Source organism: Hylaeus volcanicus, chromosome 1 (assembly GCF_026283585.1).
Source record: "Hylaeus volcanicus isolate JK05 chromosome 1, UHH_iyHylVolc1.0_haploid, whole genome shotgun sequence".
Classification (NCBI taxonomy): Eukaryota; Metazoa; Arthropoda; class Insecta; order Hymenoptera; family Colletidae; genus Hylaeus; species Hylaeus volcanicus.
Genome location: NC_071976.1, coordinates 3,889,586 through 3,910,632, shown reverse-complemented (window position 1 = coordinate 3,910,632; position 21,047 = coordinate 3,889,586). Strand labels below are relative to the sequence as shown.

Here is a 21,047-nt window from a genome sequence, read left to right as displayed (position 1 = left end):
AACTATTGTCCAACAAGAAGTTGCTCTTAGACATTTTTCTAAATACTCCTTATTTAGAAGTACTTTCATTTTTAATTTTTTTTCTGTGTTTTCGACGTTACACTCCTTAATGGCCATAACTCCATTAACTTGCAGTGTAAAATTATAATTAAATACACCATTAGAAAGAGTTAAATTTCAGGTGAAATCAAGTGAAAAATCAGATCAAACTGTAAATTTTGGCAATTTCTAAAACTTTGACTTTTTCTCTATCCGTTTCGCTGCTTTAAATACGTAGTTTTTTTAGCGGGTACTCCTCTGGAAAACATTTTCGTAATTCACTTTTAAAGTTATCGCATGTTCTGTTACATTTACTAGACGAAATGCACGAAAATAAAAGGCGGAATCTCCGTAAAACGTACAAACCCTGCGGTCCTGTTCTCTCGAAAACGAATATCTAACATAGCCTCGTGCGCGTGCGTTTACTTGCTTTGAAATATTAGTCAACTAGTACACGCTATACGCGCGAATTTCCCTCGCGTTGTTTTGTCGACGGCGCACTGCGAACTTCAACTCAACCCTTTTCAAGGGTTTCGAGTACGTTCCGCAACAAGTGTCGTAACAGTGTAAGCGCGGCTTGACATGATCCATTCGCTGAGTTTTCCTCGCAAAGGTAACAATGTTCTTCGTGGAACAGTCGTCACTTGTCTCGATTCCATTAAATCTGATTCCAGTCTTTGCGTTACCGAACGTCGTGACATCAAAGCACAGACATATCGGAATATCGAACAATGCAATTAGAGGAATGGGCGGTTCTGTGATCCAGCAAGCAACTCAGTAACATGAGTGTATATTATCTCTCTTCGCTTTGAATGTCAAATGTACCGAGAATGTAGAAAACTATGAAACTATAAGCGCATACATCCTTTTTTTTTTTTTTATTTATTGGAGCTTTCAAATCTCAAAAGAGGCTTATTTGCTTTTTAGCATAAATACTGTTTTGACCGACTGTATTTGTATTTCTCGCCTTCGAAAGTTCTTTCTGTACGATAATACCAAAAGTTACAGGGAAACTTTCGAGTCACTTCTGCCACCGATTTATGCGCACGTCTTGACAAATTTTATCCGCGGAAAGCGAGACTTTACAATTTGTGAAATCCCTATCCAGAGGCTGCGCTCGTTTTTCTCGCGCGTTGAATTGCGCGCATCTTCAACTTTCGAGCCCGTATCTCTCGGGTTTCGCCGAAGTCGCGCGAAAGAAGCACAAAGGAAACCCGCGTGAGACGTAGATTTTCAGTACAGAAAATCGTAAGCCTCCCTTGCGTGACCTTATCCGCCCACGCGACAAGCATAAACCGTGCTCTATCTCAATTTCAGATCACAGGGATTTAACAAATCCGACGATTTACTAGATACGTTGTAAGTTACGAGTGATACTAAAGAACAAAGTTCGTTTTCAGTATTCGGTGACGCTGTAATTTATGTTTTATGGTTATACATCTAAATCCGTGCTTCGAATTCTGAAATATAAAATTTACGAGCTAATTCAATAGATCGTAACCTGTTCAAGCTATCGATATAGTGTGAAAGAACTTTTTTTCGAGTCTCTTCTAAGTATTTGTCATTTCATAATATTTTCAGATTATTCGGATCCATTTAGTGACATTTAAGATAACATTAACACAAAATATCTATCCTTGAGGCATTTTTCAATGACAATGATATACGAAATATCACAAGTATCGAAGAAGCCTTAAATGATACGTTTAAAAGAGATATTTGAGACGATGAATCAATTTAATAAACAATTTTACAAAATTATTTTACAACTCTGGTTATCTGACAACGTTAAAGAAATACATGTGATGAATGTGTACATATACATAGGTAATTCTCACAAGGAAAATCAAGAAGATTAATGGAATATTGTAGGAGATAAACCATTTTCTTCGTTTAAAAATAATAATTAATAGATTTGTAACGTTTAAGAGTTCGTGACTTCAATTCTAATAACATTACTCAAAACTATGGAAAATAAGCATTCAAGTGATTAAGAAATGTCAAAATGTATTGAAAATCGTAATAAAATCTAAAATTGAGATAAGCAAACTTTTATTGAAATAATAGATAATGCATAGAAATTTATTTGTAGTGTTTATTCGATTAAACAGTTGTATTTTTATTTATTTATCGTGAGATATTGTATTCTATAGTTGAAGATTTAATGATAAACAGTTGTTTCTCTTTTACTCCTTCGAAAGTATCCACATTTAAGATTAGCTTTGCCTATCGCCGTAATATCTGTTAGCTAATCGCCGAACAATAGCAGAAACTATGCTTTCGAAAATTAAACATACGTCACCTGTGCAGGAAGATCCTTTGGCGCGAAATCCGTGGAAGCACGAGCACTGTACACCCGTCTCAGTATCCTCGCATTTCTGCTCGCAGCCTCCCTTATCCAAATTGCAACGTTTCACGTTATCTGCTATAGTTTCTGGAACAAAAACCATTTTCTGAGTAACACTTATAAAATCTTGTGTTTCTCGTGACTTGCCTTCCGCCTTTCTGCAACGCGGAAGACTGCCTAACCAAGCACCATCGTTGCAGAAAAGTCGATCCGCCATCGAATCTTCGAAATGAAAACCCAACTTGCACTCGTAAACCGCTACGAGGTATCGATTGTAGGGCGGGAGTACGTTTTTCCTCCTGAAAAACAAACACAGAAAAATATCAAATTCGACACTGCTTTTATTAACGAAGCTCTATTTCTTCATTTTACTATAATTATTAATTAAAATAATTCCTAATTATTTGAGCGAGCCTATGTATTAGGCTAAATAAAGGTCGTATTTTGTAAAAAAAAACTTGTAACATATAACAATTCTTTGAATATTGTAAGGATCGTACAATCAATTCTTACGATAGACGTAAACTATCTGAAATTCAAATTTTGTGAATTTAATAAAAGTATCGATCTAATTCTTGTCAAAATTTCTTTGTAAAATCCATTAATTCAAGATTTCGACAAAATAAATAAATCACCTTTATCTCTTTTAAATTTCTAATATCTGGACTCAATGTACACAGTTCACCTCTGAGATACCGGACTGCTTTCAGAACGAACGTACAAAAGCATAGAGCGTCGCGCTCGCAATTGCATTCTGTCGCACTCGTGATCTAATAAATAAAATTTTTCGAATGCGCAATATTTCCCGGTACAGACTGACATTACCTTCGGGAAGATACGAACCTGGCATATTTGGCAGGATTGGCGTTCTCCACTTTAGGGGCTTTCGCAAATCCTTTCTTGCCAGCTTTCATGAAGCAGCTCAGATCCAGCCTCGACATTATTGTTTCATTTAAAGCAGCGACTGCTGACGCCGGGGGCGTTCCGGACAAGGACTTCTCATCCATTTGCTTCCGTCTCTTCTCCTTCGCTTTTCTGCGTTTCTTCAGCTCGCCGATTCTCTTACGCGCCCTCAACCGGTCCCTCGCCATTTTATCCTCGAGCGGCGTGGACGAAATTGGATCATCGCCGAGGTAGGGATCGTTGCGGAAGTGCCCGAATCTGTTGTCTGCATAGAGAACAGAATTGCGGTGGAAATGGCAGATATAAAGAAGGCAATCCTTCGAACAAACTGGAGCAATTTAACTAGCAAGAATCTAAGGACACGTTTAGTAAGACGTGTGAAAGCAATGACACGCACTAAAATATATTCATTCGAATACTGTAAAACTTATTATCGGAAAATTGTCTGGTTGTCATCAGTTAGTTAAATAAAGACCAGTTAGTTAAATAAAGAATTTCCTTAAAATTTAAAGGAACGCGTTAAATTTCTGCATTGTATAAAAATAAAGGGTTCTCGAAAATTGTATTTCCTAATGCAACATTAACGGTTTGAAACATATTTAATTATTTTAGTTTGAACGAAGGAACGAATGATTAAACTTAAATGTGAAAGGTGATAACGTTTACATGACCAACAAAACCATGCAAAAGGCGTCTGTTGTTATTGAGAAACAAGATCCTAAAGTTCTTTTTGGTAAATCCTTTACGTGCAGTATCTACAGATTTTATTACACAAGGCACCGGACATCTCCACTTCCGTGAACAGATTTTTTTTATTCAGATATCCTGAGAGATATTTGGTGTTTCTGCGGCTACATTGACTGTATCGTTCTTTCGATCGAATAGGCAACGACAATTTAGCGGAGCAATAACTTGGTGCCTGCGGGTACCTTGGCTCGTTCGAGGTGGACGTTATTCTGACCGCGATCATTGAGATCGATAACACAGTCGACTGAGCTCGTTGAGCGTGAAATCACACCCGGATATATTTTTCATTGAATCATCACTGGTTCGGAAAAAAATGTTCACGCAAATGAAATGGATCCATCGACGAGAAAGGAGATAAAAAAGAACCGGATTGAACGGAGTAATGCGAAAAACGCGAACAGTGGGATTGGAGGCACGAGAAATTTGATTCAGGAATCATAAAAAGCGAGTAATGTAATTAATTTAAAAATAGCGTAAATATGGCGAATAATTCGTGGAAAATCTGAAGCACGAATTGCACGCCTATAATTTACGGAATGAAAGATGATACGTGTACCGTCTGCCTGTGGGTGGTATCTGTACCGAATACTGGTTTCATTTAAAAACTTCACTCGCAATATTGAAAGTAGAAGATAACACAAAATGTATAAATAGAGATTCGTATTAATGTTTAGACATCGTATTTTATTTATTAATGCAATGTACATCCGACCACAAGTTGGAATATTTTTTGCTAGTTCATATGTTAAGACAAATATTCTATTTAACAGAAATGCAAACTTTACTTATTTAACATGTCGAATTTGTAATGAAACAAACAAATTACTAGATAATGTATTATTCGTATTAATATATTCGGAAATGAAATTAAAAAATATGAATTTGAAATATATATACGAATTTTTAGTAAAATGTTACATTTATACGATACATATATCGTTGCTTGGTTTGTAGATTTCTGTTTGTGTATATTACTGGATGAATATGTTATCATTATTATTGTTGTCGAATTAATTTGTATACACAGCTTATGAACATGAAACTTCTGGGATATAAACGTTTGGTATGTGTTGATCAATTAGCATGCTACGAAATAGGATGAGGTATTACTCGCTGTGGCTATGTTAAGTGGGTCATGTCTACGCTGTGAATTTTATGCATTTACAGAGCATGCAAATATGAAAAACATATGTTAACCGCATGCAGAATAATACATGCTCCTATAAATCCTAAATAAAATATTAACATTATCATATTGATCTGTGAGATATATTTCAATATTATTGTATTAATTTCAGAAAAAGATTATACTACTATTATTGCTATTCAAATTTTATTGAATATATTCTGATACTCCCAGATTATCTCCCTGTTTAGAATAGGGAGACATACGATAATGGTAATTGCTTAATTATTATATAATTTAATTGAAAAATAGTAACAATAAATAAGATTTGTATAATAACGTATACTTGAACAAATACAAACGAAAAAAGGTATCTTTTAAACTATTTGTAGATACAACGTATAGAAAATAGAATAATTAGGTTAATTAGGTAGTCCATACATGAGCATGTGGTCAGAAGATCTTGACCACACATAATGCAAACTGTACTTCCTGTCCAGGGTTGGGCCTAGAACGGGCCAATGCGTCTGGTTTATATGCAAGTACACGCGTACACAGGATTGCTGTTACCCGCAAGTATTTTACCGGACAGTATTTTTTTTTATTGCGATGCCTTTAATTCACCACTGAAAGCGTTGATTTAGTGACGTTAACGAGCGCTCGATTGACTATAAATTCTGCTTGAGCTGATTCAATGAAACACGATTTTTTCGCGTTAAATTGCTACTCGAATAAATGACAGAATGTGAACAAACATTTGTTGACCTGTTTTATATTTCTACTATTATTCTCACTGCAGTGCACGAGAGGTCATTTGTTGAATTTTCAGAATATTCGTTCAAATATTTATACTACTTCAATTTTTTGACCTTTTTATTTTGTGTCGTCGCAAGACGATTAAAAAATTAATTTGTTATTCAACAATCCTTCATACTTCATACTATTGAACAACCCTTCAAACTCCGTGCTACTGATATCATTTCCGGATTATGTAGTTTTACGTAGTATATTTAACTAGTAGTTTATTTTTATTTATTTCAGGTTCTCATCGAGTAACCGTAACATTCATTTATTTCGGTGTTCCAACCGTTTTATTTCAAATCCTCGTCAGACGGTTACAAAATTTTATTTTACATCCTCGTTGAGGAACTAAAAAACTTATTCATTTTACCTCATTTTATCTTAAGTTAATTTAATCGGCCAAGAAGAGTTGGAAATAAAATGCCGGAACGTTAAACAATATAATTTAACGGATATTATAGAAATTCTTATACATTAGCAATACTTTACTCAGTTACGAGCGATTTTGTCGCCGCACATAGATTAGGACAAAGCGTAACACCGCACCTTAGTATATCTTCTCTTTGTTGATTCGCGTATCGTTCGCAAACGATGTCAACATAAACGGAGAGATTAACTAGCGAGATGATCAGTGTCCAAGCGGTTTGGTGAGGTCGACTGTACCATCCGCACGATATACGATATATTCGTATGCTTATCTCCATCGCGGCAAATTCGAGGTATGCTGTGCCGCTGAATTTCGTGCTCCTGAAGCACGCCGAATGGAACAAGGGGCCGACGCATACGGGAGGGCACGTTCCTTAATCGCTACTCGACAAATTTCTGAACCGCTCCAGGAACGTTCTAGAGTTCTCCACGGCTCTGAGTTATTTCTGGGTTAGGCGAGCGGATCGATCGAGTATGGACAGTGTCTTGAACGACTTTTACCTCCTCGGCCATGAAGCGATTGACAAAAGGCGATTGACAAAAGGCGATTGACAAAATAACAAAAATAAAATGATAGATATATCCTGAAACTGTTTGACGAGTTAAACCAATTGTTACGCAGCCTATCCAAAATCAAAAGTGGTCATTGTCGTTATCAAAATATCAAAATTCTCAAAAGAAAAAGAATTGTCGTAATTCTCACGCCAGGTGTGATCCATAACATGATTAATAACAGATTTTCCATTCAATCTTGCAAATATGTATTAATATAATTATATATGTACTGATTAAAGCATGGCGACGAATAAAAAAACAGTATGAAGAAAAATAGCCAGTACTTGAACGCATTTTGAAGTACATTATGTTTGACTTCGACTTTGCCAAGTAAATACTAAATTAATGAAAAAATTAACACTAGCCCTCTAAAGTACGTGCACTTCTAAATCAATTCAAATAAATATCCAATAAATTAATCGGATTTGTCAATTTTTACAAACTTTTACAACCTTCGAAAACAGATGAATATCGATTCTTTAATTAATTTCCAACCGTCGCATTTTCAATTGTATTTTAAGATCGTTATTCGCGAAACAGCGGCGTCGCGTCGCGAAAACCCAATTAACTCCGCGATCCAAGCAAAATTAACGCCCGATCGCGCCTTAGGAACGAATCCCCGAGACTCACGACGATTTCAATTCTCACTTTTGCCAGCGCTACCATTAAATCTTCGACGTTGAAGCTGGGCGAACTCTCGCGTTAGGCTTCCCGATCAGCCACGAGATTGCGAGTCGATATTGCAGTAGCAAAGCAATCGAGAAAGTCCGACAATTTTCACCACCGTCGTTCTTCGTGTTCGCGTCTAATTGAAACTACTGCGGCCCCATCGTCCCTCGATAATATCGCCACGGCGATGACTCCATCGGGCATCAAGAAGTTTCTTTCCTTGAAAAGACCGAACGACGAGGAGGGCACTGATTTCGTGCAACGTCATCGACAAACCCTTTCCTGAAAGCTTTCAATGTCCACAACATTCTGTGCGTCTTCTGCGATACTCGATTTCGATAAAACGAGCCTGATCGAGTCGGAAGGATATGGCTTTTATTTTTCACTCGATTTCTGACTGACAAGGAAACACTGGTTAGTGTTACCGCGCCGATTTTGATGAAACTTTGTACTCTTGTTTGTGGGACCTTCCTATGAATTACGCCATCTTCAATTCGTTTTTCTAGTTTGAATCCAACGGCGTGTATTAGTTTATAATTATCATAATGGCAAATGATGTAGTATTGTGAATTTGTCGCTCTAGTAGACGATATTGCAAGGTAAAAGTAACGTTTCTGATGAAATATCGTTACTTTCGATATTCTGACGGATACACGTAGTATATAAACTATACACGTCTACATACATACACGGTTTGATAATTGAAATCCGTTTACCCAATCATGAGAGTTCAGACAGACATCGCATAGCTGGACGGACATAAACATGTTTATCTTGCGATTCAACGACCGGAATCGATGAACACTGAAATGAACTGTAATATCTAGCGCTATTCTAAAGTTCGAGTATACTAGTTAACGTTTCGAAATGGATTCAGCCATTTGCAGAATGCCAATGTGCGTTAAATGTATCTGATTTGTTGAATGAATGGTAGCAAATAAATAATATCTATCTATGTGTTATAACTAAGTAATAGAGTTTGGAAAACGACAAACCTTACAATTCATAATTTGTTTTTTTAAAGAAAACACTAGATAAGACTAAAAACAAATGAGAAAGACACAACTACTAATAAAATTAACACTAATAATAAGTTTAATATTACTGCTATTACTATCACTGCTATTAAAATAATAATAATAATAATAATAATAATAATAATAATAATAATAAATGTATTAACAAGTTCTGTATAAGTCTGTATAACAGTCTGTCGAGAATTCTAGCATGATTTTGCCCTAGTTGCATTACGCAGCTTTTTGTTCTTGTATCTGGTAGCTTGTAATTCGCGAAGATTGACCGCTGGTTAACCGAATCATGAGTCGATCGATCATACGTTTATTAGCGCGGACGTGTATGCGGCATCCTCGATTGCAAGAAACATTAATGTACATATAGCGAGACATTCGACAAATTCTCGGCATTATTTCGCCGACCCAATGATGCTCGTTCATCCGAAACGTATTTGTCATTTGTCTCGAGAGTTTCGATTACTCCGTGCGGCGGAGCCTCGATTTTTAATCCCCGTAACGCGTTACGTCACCGAGTGTTTCATCGTTGCTTAAATCCGCGCTCGTTGTGGCGTTAATCATTTCGATTCACTGGCACCGCGGTGAATAAAAGCTTCAGAAGTACGCTGGTTAATTAGTTTTGTCATCGGAGTATCAATCAGCCATTCACCGTTTTCGCTGAATGTTGCTAATTATGTTTATTTCGTAATATTTGAAATTCATTTCCTCTCGAGTCATTATTCTTGAGACTTGCTATACTCGAGACTTGAAAACCGCATGCTAGACAATTTTATAACGAACTCTTTAATAAATTGAAGTTTAGAATATTGAATTCGAACCGCAGTAAACTATAGAACAAATACGTACATCACGTAGACACGTGGTAAAAATGCTTGAATCTTGTACATTCTCTGATTTATAGTAAACAGTGTAATTGAAATCGTATTTACTATGAAACAATATTGCATAGCGATCGAATCATAAACAAATTAATTGTATTTAATACGTTCAAAATTCATTACTCTATAGAATTCTGCTATAAAAATTAGACATTTGGTTAAAAAAAAAAAAGAAACGAGCTACTCTCAAATTTGTTGCACGTCTTCGCTTACATATGTTGAAAGTACTGCGTCTATGGAGGAATACATCTTTACTGCACCAAAATTGTATACAAAAAAGAAATGAAGTATTTAGTAAATAAAAAAAAGAAAATTAATGTATATCTGGATGCAAAAATGAGTATGCGAGGAATTGATATAGCGTGATTCTAGAGAGATACTGCAAATAACATTGTTATTATTTTATTGCATGCATCAATGATTTTTTAGATAGATAATGTTTCATGAACTTTTAACTCTATTTGCTCGAATCGTCCAAAAAGTTTTTGCTGTTATCTCTTACTGGTTTTGCTTCGTTTTTCGTACTTATTCAGAAAACTGCCTTTAACTCCGCAATCTCTCCTCTCATAACTTTCTCGCCGTCGTTCCTTCCCCCCCCCCCCCCCCCTCCGCCGAGGCTTTCATCCAGTTCAGACTAATTGTTTCCTGCATTATATCTCGACAGAGTTTCCAAATTTCTGGAATTCCGGGAATACATTGTCCAGGAAGCCTGGTTATCCTGGGATTTTAAGAAGTTCCCTTTGTGGAAGGACAAAGCGTCTTATCCACTTCTCCACAAAAGTCTTCTACGTGTTTCCTTTATTTTTCAAACATTTGTCAGACGCTGTTTCGCCAGTTTTGGGCGACAACCGCCCCTTGAATTTAAATACTTGCATTGAAATGGAAGACGGTGACTGCATAATTACTGTTCGACGCACCAAAGGAAACAATATTTTACTCTCTATTAATTCCTTCAGTAATCATTAAAAAATTACAAAATGGAAAAATAATACATTTTTTTTTTGCACAGTTTATTTTCAAATTAAGGACTATGGAAAGTATTCTATTCTATGCTTTGTGTTATTAAAATGAAACATATTTTATTTTATGTGTTAGATTAGAAACTTTATATCCCATTTGAAATACCATTTTATTTGAATTTTGAAGAATCTATTATCTATTAATCTATTACTATTTAAAATATTTATTCTACAAATATTACCCATCTCTGAGTACGGTTCGTATGACATTTTAATTTGCATGGCTATTTTTGCTCCCCCACTGTTATTTCCGGTATTTCGACGCACCATCGCTATGCAAAAACGCATTAAAAAGCGAGCGTCATACTTATGCATTCCTCCTTATTAAACTTGGCCAAATTGTACATTCAGTTTTTGAAACGTCCTCGCTCTTGGTATCCTCTTCCGTCGCTCACACAATCTAAACTAAATGATGTGATTTTCAAGGGGGCAATTTTCGAGTGATGGGGTAACGAAAGGGGAGTGGGACGGAAATTAAAGCGGAAAATCGGGTGTGCATTCAGTGCATGAATCGTCCGTCACGGTTCTATTTTAATTCAAACTTTCAACACACTCGAGTTCGGGATGCACTTTTAATGGCCCGTTGCTGAAAACTCGGTTAACTGTTCGGCTATTGTTACCGAATATATAACTGCAAAATGCCACTGGTAGGGAGCGCGCTCGCGTATTTAAATAATAACGCGTTCCGTATCGGATTTTAAAGATGCATGCGAGCGACGCCACCGAGTAGATAAAATATTCAAAATAAAAGAGAATTGATTGCCAAACGCCGGACACCCCGATCTCTGGATCCAAACGTTTTTCTGTTTGCAGGTAAATAAATATCCACCGCGTCCCGAATCAGTGAACGAAAATGAACGTTACTCGTTGTTTGACAGCTAGAGACTACAGCGACGATTGGCGAGGAAACATCGTTAACGCGTCGATTCTTTTTGATTTATCGACGATATCGTGAAAATATAGTTGATTCATCGAGAGATAGACAGGGCAGAGTTTGGAAGACAATGAATAATTTATAAGTCCAAGTATCTGATATCGACGAGCTATTCCTGGCCCAGGAAATCAAATTAAACTTGTAAGAATGTTTAATTTTGTCGGTCTAATGTGGAGGGGATTTCGTTTAAGGGGTTGGTCGTAGTCAGGAAAATGGAAACGGACAGCTTCTTGTGTGTTATTAATGAAATGTAAATATATTTAAAAACGTTCGATAAAATGATAATCGATATCACCCACGGGAGATTGGTTAGGGTCAACAAGGCTGGTTAAAGTTGTATAATCTGGGTCTGAATTACTAGAATCGAAGAAAAGACGAATGCTGGTATCCGAAGACGTCTTTCATCTCGAACGACGGAATCGGTTGGTATTCAGGGCGAGGATATTAATTTCCGCGAGGAAGGACAGAAGAAACGCGGGCGAGGAATGTGATTAAGGAAATTTTTATTCGAATTCTTTCAGCTTCGAAACCCTGTTGCTCTCTTCTTTCTCTCCACTTCAGATTTAGGAGTGGGAAAATGCCCGAATAGCTTGTTCCATGAGGGTAAGTCTGGTGCAGTCCGAGTTCAGTTTCGTTCACAGTGTTAAGGGAGTATTTGTTTATGGTTACCAGTTTTGAGCTAATTGTCACGATATTTTTCAGGCCAAGTAATTGAATTGTATTTAAAATCTTTTCAAATTTGATACGTTTATATACATGTAGAAACAAACACAAGATTTACACCTGTCCTATTCAACATGTTTCGAATTTACGTACAATATTCCACGTAACCCCCTGGTGGTTCGAACAAATGGAAAATGTTTTTTTTTTGTTCATCGGAAATGCGGTTATTGCGTGAGCTAGGGAAAAATGTATTTAAAAAAAATTTATAAAATAGCGGCTTTTTAAAATTATATCTTTGATTTTTTTCATAAAATATATATATATATTTTTAGTGACCTGTAAAAAATAGTAATTTATTAAATATCGAGAATATTTTATTCCATTCTTCGATTCATAGCCAGAAGTATATTTTATATGTGCACAATTCTGAAAAGTGCAAAATTAAAATAACTCATATTATCAAACTGATATTAGTAAGGAAATGTATTTGCGACAAGTTCCATTAGGGAAATAGAACTCCAGAGTAATGCGATAGATTGTCGTCTGTGGCAACGTCTAACATCCAATTGCAACGAGCCCGATACCATGAAAATCCAATACTAACGACGCTGAAGTAGCAGGATTCGATATCGACGACATCAGGCTAGTGAAAACCCGCTACGATGTTATTGAAATCACGAGACCTCGAACCGGCAATTCCGAATTTGGACGATTCGTGTCGTTGAATGCGGCACCGATAACGTGGAATATTAAATAAATCCAGAATTTTAATACGCAAAAGGAACCAGTTTTTCAGTAATTGTAAAATAATTCTGCGTATTCTTAACGTTTCATTTTTCACATTTTTCACAGTTCATTTAATTTGAAAGCCAAATACGAACAGCGAGATAACGCCGTTGTTTAAATTGCATTGGGTATCGAAAGTCGGAACAGCTTTATCCACAAATATACATCGGACAGTTTTTGCTTCTGCGGTACCGAAGTTCAACGACCTGTAACAAAAGGTCATTCAAGGTGGCTTGAAATCTTAAACCACTTAACTTCAAGTTTCCTGGAGAGGGGCTCTTAAAATTCCTTTTGTCCCTGCATGCAATGCGGGGCGGTTTTCATTATGCAACATTCTCTTTGATACCAGACACTTGGATACCAAAAATGTTATTATGTTGTTGGAAACGAGCTGAGCAGTTCATATTTCGAGCTAATAAACAAGGTACAACAAAAATAATTCACCTTAGGTATCAAAAGTTCTGTTGCTAAATATAAAATTTATTATTTATTTTAACATTCGATCTTATTTCAGGTTTATTTTTTTTAACGTTAAATGATTGTACATAAGTCTATATATTAAGCAGAAATTATGTGTTTAATTTATTTCCAAAGAGGATCCGAAAATCCAAGATTAGAATAAATAAGATATATTGTATTCAAGAATAATCTATTATTTTAGATTCTAATAGCAATATATATTAATTACTAAGTTTATTACACACATTCGTGTTAATAATATGTTACTGTGATTGATATTGATCTTTTGTCTTGGAATCAAATAACGCGGTTGAATGGGAATGATATACATGTAATTTCGAACAGGTGCATTTTCAATGGCATTGAATTCGATTAATTGCATGGCCATGGAAGTACAGGGTCAGTATTTGATGAAAGGAACTTTGTGATAGATTTCGACTGTGATATGACGAACTACCCTACATATGTATCTGCTCTGTATTCATATATTGTACATGTGTACATTGTATGTACATACGTTTGAAAAATAGTACATATACAGAATGTAGAAACTTTGCCTCTATTTATTTTGGCTATGTCTTCTTTGATTTGAAACATTTTTCAAAATCGTATTTTTAGTTCGAAGCTGAAGCTGCAAGAAGTTGAATGGTTCCTATTATTCGTGATTGGAAAGTTTGTGAAGTGACAGAATAAAAAAAAAAAAAACGAACAATGAATCTGAAAATATGGTTTGTTTTAATTCTTTTTCGTAACATGGTTTTCATTCATGTGAACACTTATTATTGATTAGTATGTTAGAATAGACGAAAGAGCTACGTTTGTAAAAAATTATAATGGTAAATAATGTAAAAGGAAAGAAACCCTGAGGTTTGACTAAAAATCAAAGAATTATTATACATAAATCTTCGAAACTTTACTACGCAGTTGATGGAAGCCTTACTCTACGATTTATTCGTCAAAATATACGATATTTTCAATTACTACACTTCGATTAAAATACAAAAATATCAATTAATTTACAACTATTTACAAAAGTTATACAAATACATATGCCGAGATAAAGAGAAACATAATTTTGATTACTTTTTCAAATCATAAATACATTTTTATATACACGCTATTGTTATTCCATAATATATAATTAATTATTATTCAATCAACAATTCATTTTGATGATTAAATTTCTTTCCATACGTTTTGTCTTTCATCTCCAGCTCTTTCACGTCCAAAAACCCGACGTTAGGTGCTCGAAGAGACGGTCGCGCTAAATGCTCAGTGAGAAATGCACCTCGAAATTCGCGAAAATGCTCCTTGAACGCAGAATCCGACTTCAGGAAATTTGAATTCCGACTGGTGCAGGAACGAGAGGGAAATTAACGACTGCTGCCGAAAGCGACAACGCGATTGGCGTTAATTGCCCAAGGAGAGGAAGAAAGGGAAACTGATTCGATTGGTTCTAAAGTTTCACAGGAACGGGAATTCGTGCTTCAACGTCTCGTTTTCTTGATCGCAGAGATGTTTACGATGCAGTAAATTCAGGTTAATTGGGTTATCGGATAATCGAATGGCAGTTTGTTTAGGACACGCCTTAAAGAACAAATTGATCGTGAAAATGGCCATGAAACGTCTCCTATTTGGGGCACCTGCTTAATCGGGTCAAAGTATTCCGGTTTCGATAGACGAACCAATTAACCGGAATCTATTGTGTTTACGAATCAAGATTGCTCTTACAGAATATCACACATAATCTCCGTTCTCCACTTCCGTCACTATTACTTCATGTCATAAGTGAAGTGACCAACTGTGTAACTGGACAGAAAGGTCGGTTGCCGTCCTCCTGGTGGATCTGATTCGAGAGGAAGACAATCGGCTCCTCCGGATCGGTTCTCTACTTCCTGCATCACGTTTAGTGTAGTCCAACGCTCCCGGCACAGTGCAGTAAGTTCAAAGCACAGTGAGACAGATGCAAGTCGAGTCTGGACAGGTTCGGAGGCGTCGGTCGTCTTCCTCTCGAGTCAGATCCATCAAGAGGAAACGGGACTGACTCGGTATGTTCAGTTTCATGGTAGCGTCGTGTCGCGATTTAGCTTCACCCCTCTTAGTTCAAATAATTCTTTGGCAGAGTCAGACTTAGACTTTGGAAATCAAAGGAACTTTGTTTTCTTTGATTTCCACGTAATTTCCAAATCAAAGGAACTTCGTTTTCTTTGATTTCCACGGTTTCGTACTTAGTATTAAGCTCGTCGATTCTATGTAGAGTATGCATCTATCTGTCTATGCTGTATGTAGAGAGAGATCGAAGAAAGTTTGATTCCTTCTATCTCCGGGTCTCCAGTCGCAGCAACCTCCACGTGGTGAGACCTGGTAATCGGTATTATTCGTGACGAACAATCCTTCGTCGCGAGTAATATCGAGCTAATGGCTGCGAACTTGTAAAATGTAAAGTGTAAAGTGTAAAGCGAGTTAAAATTAATTTCCAAAGAAAATTGCAGCTTTAACAAATATTTTATTTCCAAGCATTACTTATTTATCGATTTCATTACGTAGTCCGTGTCTGGTGGCTAAAAATGAAACGCGGGGTTAAGTATTATTGAACACGGTATGATTCAAGGGGATCAATGTCCTCCAGGATTCCCGGGTACAAAGCGTTCTGTGTTCAGAGGGAAGCCCCGAAGCGAGCGTTTCGCCATAAATCCTCGTCTCCCTTTTCCTCTCCATCTTTCCGTCACTCGGAATCCTGCTGTCTGGGTTCTCTCGTGTCATCGTCGGCCCTTTAGATCCGATCGCGTTGGCAAAACCAAAGTTCCGGCTCCGGGTCATCGCGTTCGTGATTCCTGGAAGCTTAAACTCTGCGCTTCAAACGTTCTCCCGTCATAAATTGAAATTGGCTGCGAAACGAGTTGCTGCAGAATACGGGGGCAATTTACAAATTGGGATCGCGAATGACTTTGTGCGAACCGAATGCCAAACTTATTTTCGCCCCAGGAACAAATTAATTATTTGCTGCCCTGTCATAATACCATTGATTGATGATCTAAGATTATTTCTCAATGATCAATCGTTAATATTGCTCTCTCGTGAAAAGTCAACCATCATTTTTTTTTCTTATGAATTGTTTCATTGATTGACTGGATATGCTTATGTATACTATACAGATTTGTTTTGTTTTTTTAATTTTTTAGATGATTCTAACATACCACGATTCAAATAAAGAGGAATTATTTCCAACACCATAAATAATTTAAGGGATACATATAATATTTTCTAACTCGAAAATTGACTATAGTGACACGAATATAGAGATAAACAAACGTATAAATTTTGCATTGCTTGAGCTGGAATGGTTATATTAAATTAATTGTGTATAATTAAATTTATTACATTCATTAATCAAAATTTGTTCGATATATTGTCCCTCTTGTGTCAAACCCACGAATGTGAACATTTGAGTGGAAACGCATATTGAGCTATTGATTCCTCTGTTTTGTCCTAACTTTGTACCAAAGCGATAAATACGTAGGCTAGATAACAACGGTGATTATGCTCTAAGCTTGATTCATGAATGTATGTTATTGTTCTTCAGTTTAGCAATGTCCAAGCTACGAATTCCAAAATTTATCGAAGCTCATATTCATGGTTTTGACATAAAGGTTCGATATGAATAAAGCAGCGTGAAAAACGATTAAACTACATATATGTAAATTAAGCTGTAACTATGACATTCACCCCTACTATGCAGTTATGTCGTTATTTGAAAAGAAAGTTTGGATACCGTGAAAGTTTCTTAGACAGTCCTTTATGCGTCTAGTAATTCAACATTAAAAAATTATAGTATTAGTCACCAGAAGTCATCGACTAACCAATTGTTAAAACAAACAGTGCTGGCAAAACAAGTTTCTAATGCGCCTATTATTTGTCCTAACTTCTGTTCACGATAGCCGGTTGCTTGTGTCCGAAACAGACTTTGCGAGGTCAAGTTTCAAACACCTAAAATCGGTTAAATCAATTTATAACTACGTACTTGATTGCTTGACAAGGCTATCGATTATGTGCCCCCCAAACCAGTCTGAAACGTATTGTTAGCCAATCCGAACAAAATTGCTGTTAAAATAATTTTTGTTTATGTTTGAACGCTTTATTTTATAATTCGTTACATTTACATTCGCAAAGTAACTGATAAACAGTGCGTACTATTTAATAATTCTTCGACATTTTTATCTACATAAGAACTTTTCCCATCTCTGTTCAGAATCGACAAACCACTCCACGTTTAGTTTTGCTTGTAAAAATAAGAATACAATAAAATAAAATTGTAACGGATGCATGTCGCTAAAAATATAAAAAGTATTATAAAGTATATGCTAATCGAAAGTAATTTCAAGTTTGGTTACGTTCTACGATTTCATCGCGATTGCTCCATCTGAATTTCTGTGACTTGGTAATAAACAGATAAAACTGTATTTTATTTAAAAGAAGATTAAGGAACGCTCAGTGGCCAGAGTTGTAAGATTTAATGCGCCAGCATGAAGCTACCCGTGAGTTGAGTTTATGAGAAAGCACGTAGCGAGCTGTCCCTCTTAAACTCTCCTTGAAGGATGTTTCAGACTCTACCTGCTACGAAGATAGCTTAAATCGCTACAAAAAATCAAATTTAAAAGCTAAATCGAGCCACTGGGGCCATAATTTCCTCTCGAGCTTGAGCTCCGTAATTAAAAAATTATAGTCTCTTAAAATCTTCAAGCTGCCATGAGACAAATGACTTTACTTAATTGCTTTACCTACACATATTTCGGTGTTCTGATAACACTACTATCGTAACAGAGACATTCGGAATGATGAATGAAGAAGAACGGAACGACGGAAGAACTAAAGACCCGGTCTCGCTGAACTCGAAGATAAGACAGCCACATTTTCTGCTTTCGTGCGAGCATCTATGGTTTCGCGGTCGCGGTAGAGGCTTCTTCATGGCCAGTCGTGTTGACAAACGAAAGAGGCACGCTGTTATGCCAGTATGTCGTGATATCTCGGTTCCTTTGATGGCCGACCGCCGTCCAGGGATTCCGCATGTGTGCTCCTCGAGTCGAATGGAGCACCGTAACCTCTTGACCTTCTTTAAGGAGGGCTTCGATGAGTGGCCACTTCGTGCAAAGAACCGATCCGGAAGTGTATCGTGGACTTCTCCGGTGATCCGACTGTGAGAACGCCTTTTTGAAGATGCTGCATCTGGTAGTGAGTGATAAAGGACCCAAAAGCCTGTTACTTTCACCCTGATGGGATGAAAAGGACTTGCAAAGTTTATATGAGGAATATTTTATTTGTCGTCGGATTTGCTTGAAATTTGGTATTAATCCTCTTTCATATAATTAATCACATATTTCGGCATTTTACAAAATTCAACCCCTGATGAGGTGAAAAGGGGCTGCAACGTTTGTATGAGGAACATTTTATTTGTGGTCGGTTTTACTTCTTGCTTCGAAGTTGCCTTATTTCCGTAAATGTACCTAAAAACTTCAAATTTAACATGTAATATAAAATAAGAATAGTATTCCACGCGGGTGAAACCGCGGGCCACGGCTGGTACATCATAAAAGTGTTCTACGAAAAAAAAACGATTGAGAAACTCTGATATAGGACATCAAAGCATTTCGCATCCAGACTCCACGGATTATTTAGATTACCGATGCGTGTACCTAATTTGACTTTTTATTTTTCAACGATCGGCATACAGCGTTTAAATTACCGTGCGTAACGAATTTCTACCGAGTGTAACTAAAATCCACTCCGCTGCTGTAATTTGAAAAATGTATGAGACTGACAATGAGTGAAAGTTTGGACGGGTAAAACGTTTCCGCCAGGTCCGACGCCAGATTATGGCTGCATTTCGATTCAAAGGGACCCGGAATCAATAGGAGGCACTAAACGCGTATGATAAAAGTTCGGTTCCGACAGGATGGCGAGCCCATTCAAACTCATAACCCGTGCATCTGCATAAAAGTCAGAGTGGCGTGGCGTGGTCGGTCTCGTGCAACGATGAAAGCAGGAAACGCCAGAGAATCGGTATCAAGGAAGCGAGTACAAGAGAGCACTTGTACTTTTCCAGATTCCAGCCAGCTTTGTGGCGTGTTTGCTTTTCACGGCAATTAATTAATGAGTCTACAAATGTGAAACCTGTCGTCGAGTGTCGTAATTCATCGCGACGAGAGCCCAAAATGCACCGACAGACGTGAAAACGAAAGGCGAGGAATGAACGAGCGTAGCAACAGAAATGAAATTGCATCGGTGATGCAAGGTAGCAAACGGTTATAATGAAGTTGGCGATATTGTCTTAAGACACGTGGAAAATTATGCTGTATTTGCTTTGCATTTGTTTACAAACAAATACAGGTTACTCCCATCCCTTTGTGAAATTTATTAAAATTTTTCTTTTTTTAATTTGTTAACCCTTTGCACTCGAGGCACTTTTTTTGTGTGCGCCAACTTAGCATTCTATTGCCACGAATGCTAAGCTTAGATCGACTTCGCAGATGTAACTAATTTGAGATTTGAAAGTCGGGTCACCTTTACCTCGCCGACAATCAGCTTATTGACATTTTGCCAAATTAATCCATTCGATTATTTTCAATCCATGTTTTAAATTCATTAGTAACGTTGAATAATTCGATTTACCATCTATACCTATAAATCATAAATGACAATCTCGGAATTGTGTTATCGCCGTAACAGATATATTACCACCGGGTTCGAAAGTGTTAATTCCTGACTTTGTCCAAAAACTCTTGCCGATAGTCGACGTTCGGTACGTTACGCGCGAGGTGATCAACACATGGACCACCCTGTATTATTACACTAAAGCTCGTATCTCCACTATTTCCGCGACAAGAAATTTACGCGTTGTACACGGGGCACACAGCGGTGTCCGTCCAGACGGAAAGAAAGATGTCGTCTTGCCTCTCGAATGCAGCGCGCGAGACTGCGGCAATAAATCAAAGCAAAATCCCGTTGCTTTCGATCCCGTGCGGGTTCGGATAGGAAAGGGGTGCTTTTCAGGTCCCCTACCCCTGGGGATATGTCGCGCTACGAAAAAGCCATTCGTCATCGTTGCCCACCACCTTCTTCCGACCAGTTTTCTTTTCTTCGTGAATGCCTCCACGCCCCAAACGTCTTCGAAACCACCCACCGTCCCGAACCTTGTCTATCCTCTTCTTTCACCTTCGTTCTCACCTTAGTTCTCACCTTAGAACGAATGTCTCGCGACCTGTCCTCGCTTTAACCTGACAACCAGATGGAGAGACCACGTGAATCACTGGAGCGGCGAATCTAAAGGTGCCGAAAATCATTGCGCGAATTGTTCGTCAAAAAGATCGCGATCTTGTCTGACGAAAAAAAAAAATACATGTCGAATCGAGTAACCTTCCCCTTTTCGAAGTCTGTTAAAAAGAGCAACGCGTTGAACAAGAGACGACATGGATCGTTACTCCAACTCTTCTTCTTCTCTTGTTTCTTTTTTTTTTTTTTATGAGGCAGAGATTGAAAAAGAATTGTCCCGATGCGTCAGATAGAATCGCAGAGGTTATTGAATTTTGACGTACATAGGGGAAGTTTGATTGTGACTCCGTCAGCCCTCGCTAGGTGACTGCTCGTGAAACTGTCGTCTGCCACTCGTC

The 21,047-nt window shown here is 37.2% G+C and overlaps 1 protein-coding gene across 1 annotated transcript in view; it reads right to left on the bottom strand.

The window, feature by feature from the left end:
* The window catches only part of LOC128875379 (fibrillin-1-like), a 119,866-nt gene that overhangs the window by 48,770 nt on the left and 50,049 nt on the right, over positions 1–21,047 (bottom strand). Inside the window, exons 3-4 of the mRNA XM_054120906.1 lie at positions 3,230–3,554; positions 2,342–2,685 (exon numbers count right to left, since the gene is read on the bottom strand). Of these exons, the coding sequence (XP_053976881.1) occupies positions 2,342–2,685; positions 3,230–3,554 (669 nt within the window). The remainder of the gene's footprint in view (positions 1–2,341; positions 2,686–3,229; positions 3,555–21,047) is intronic.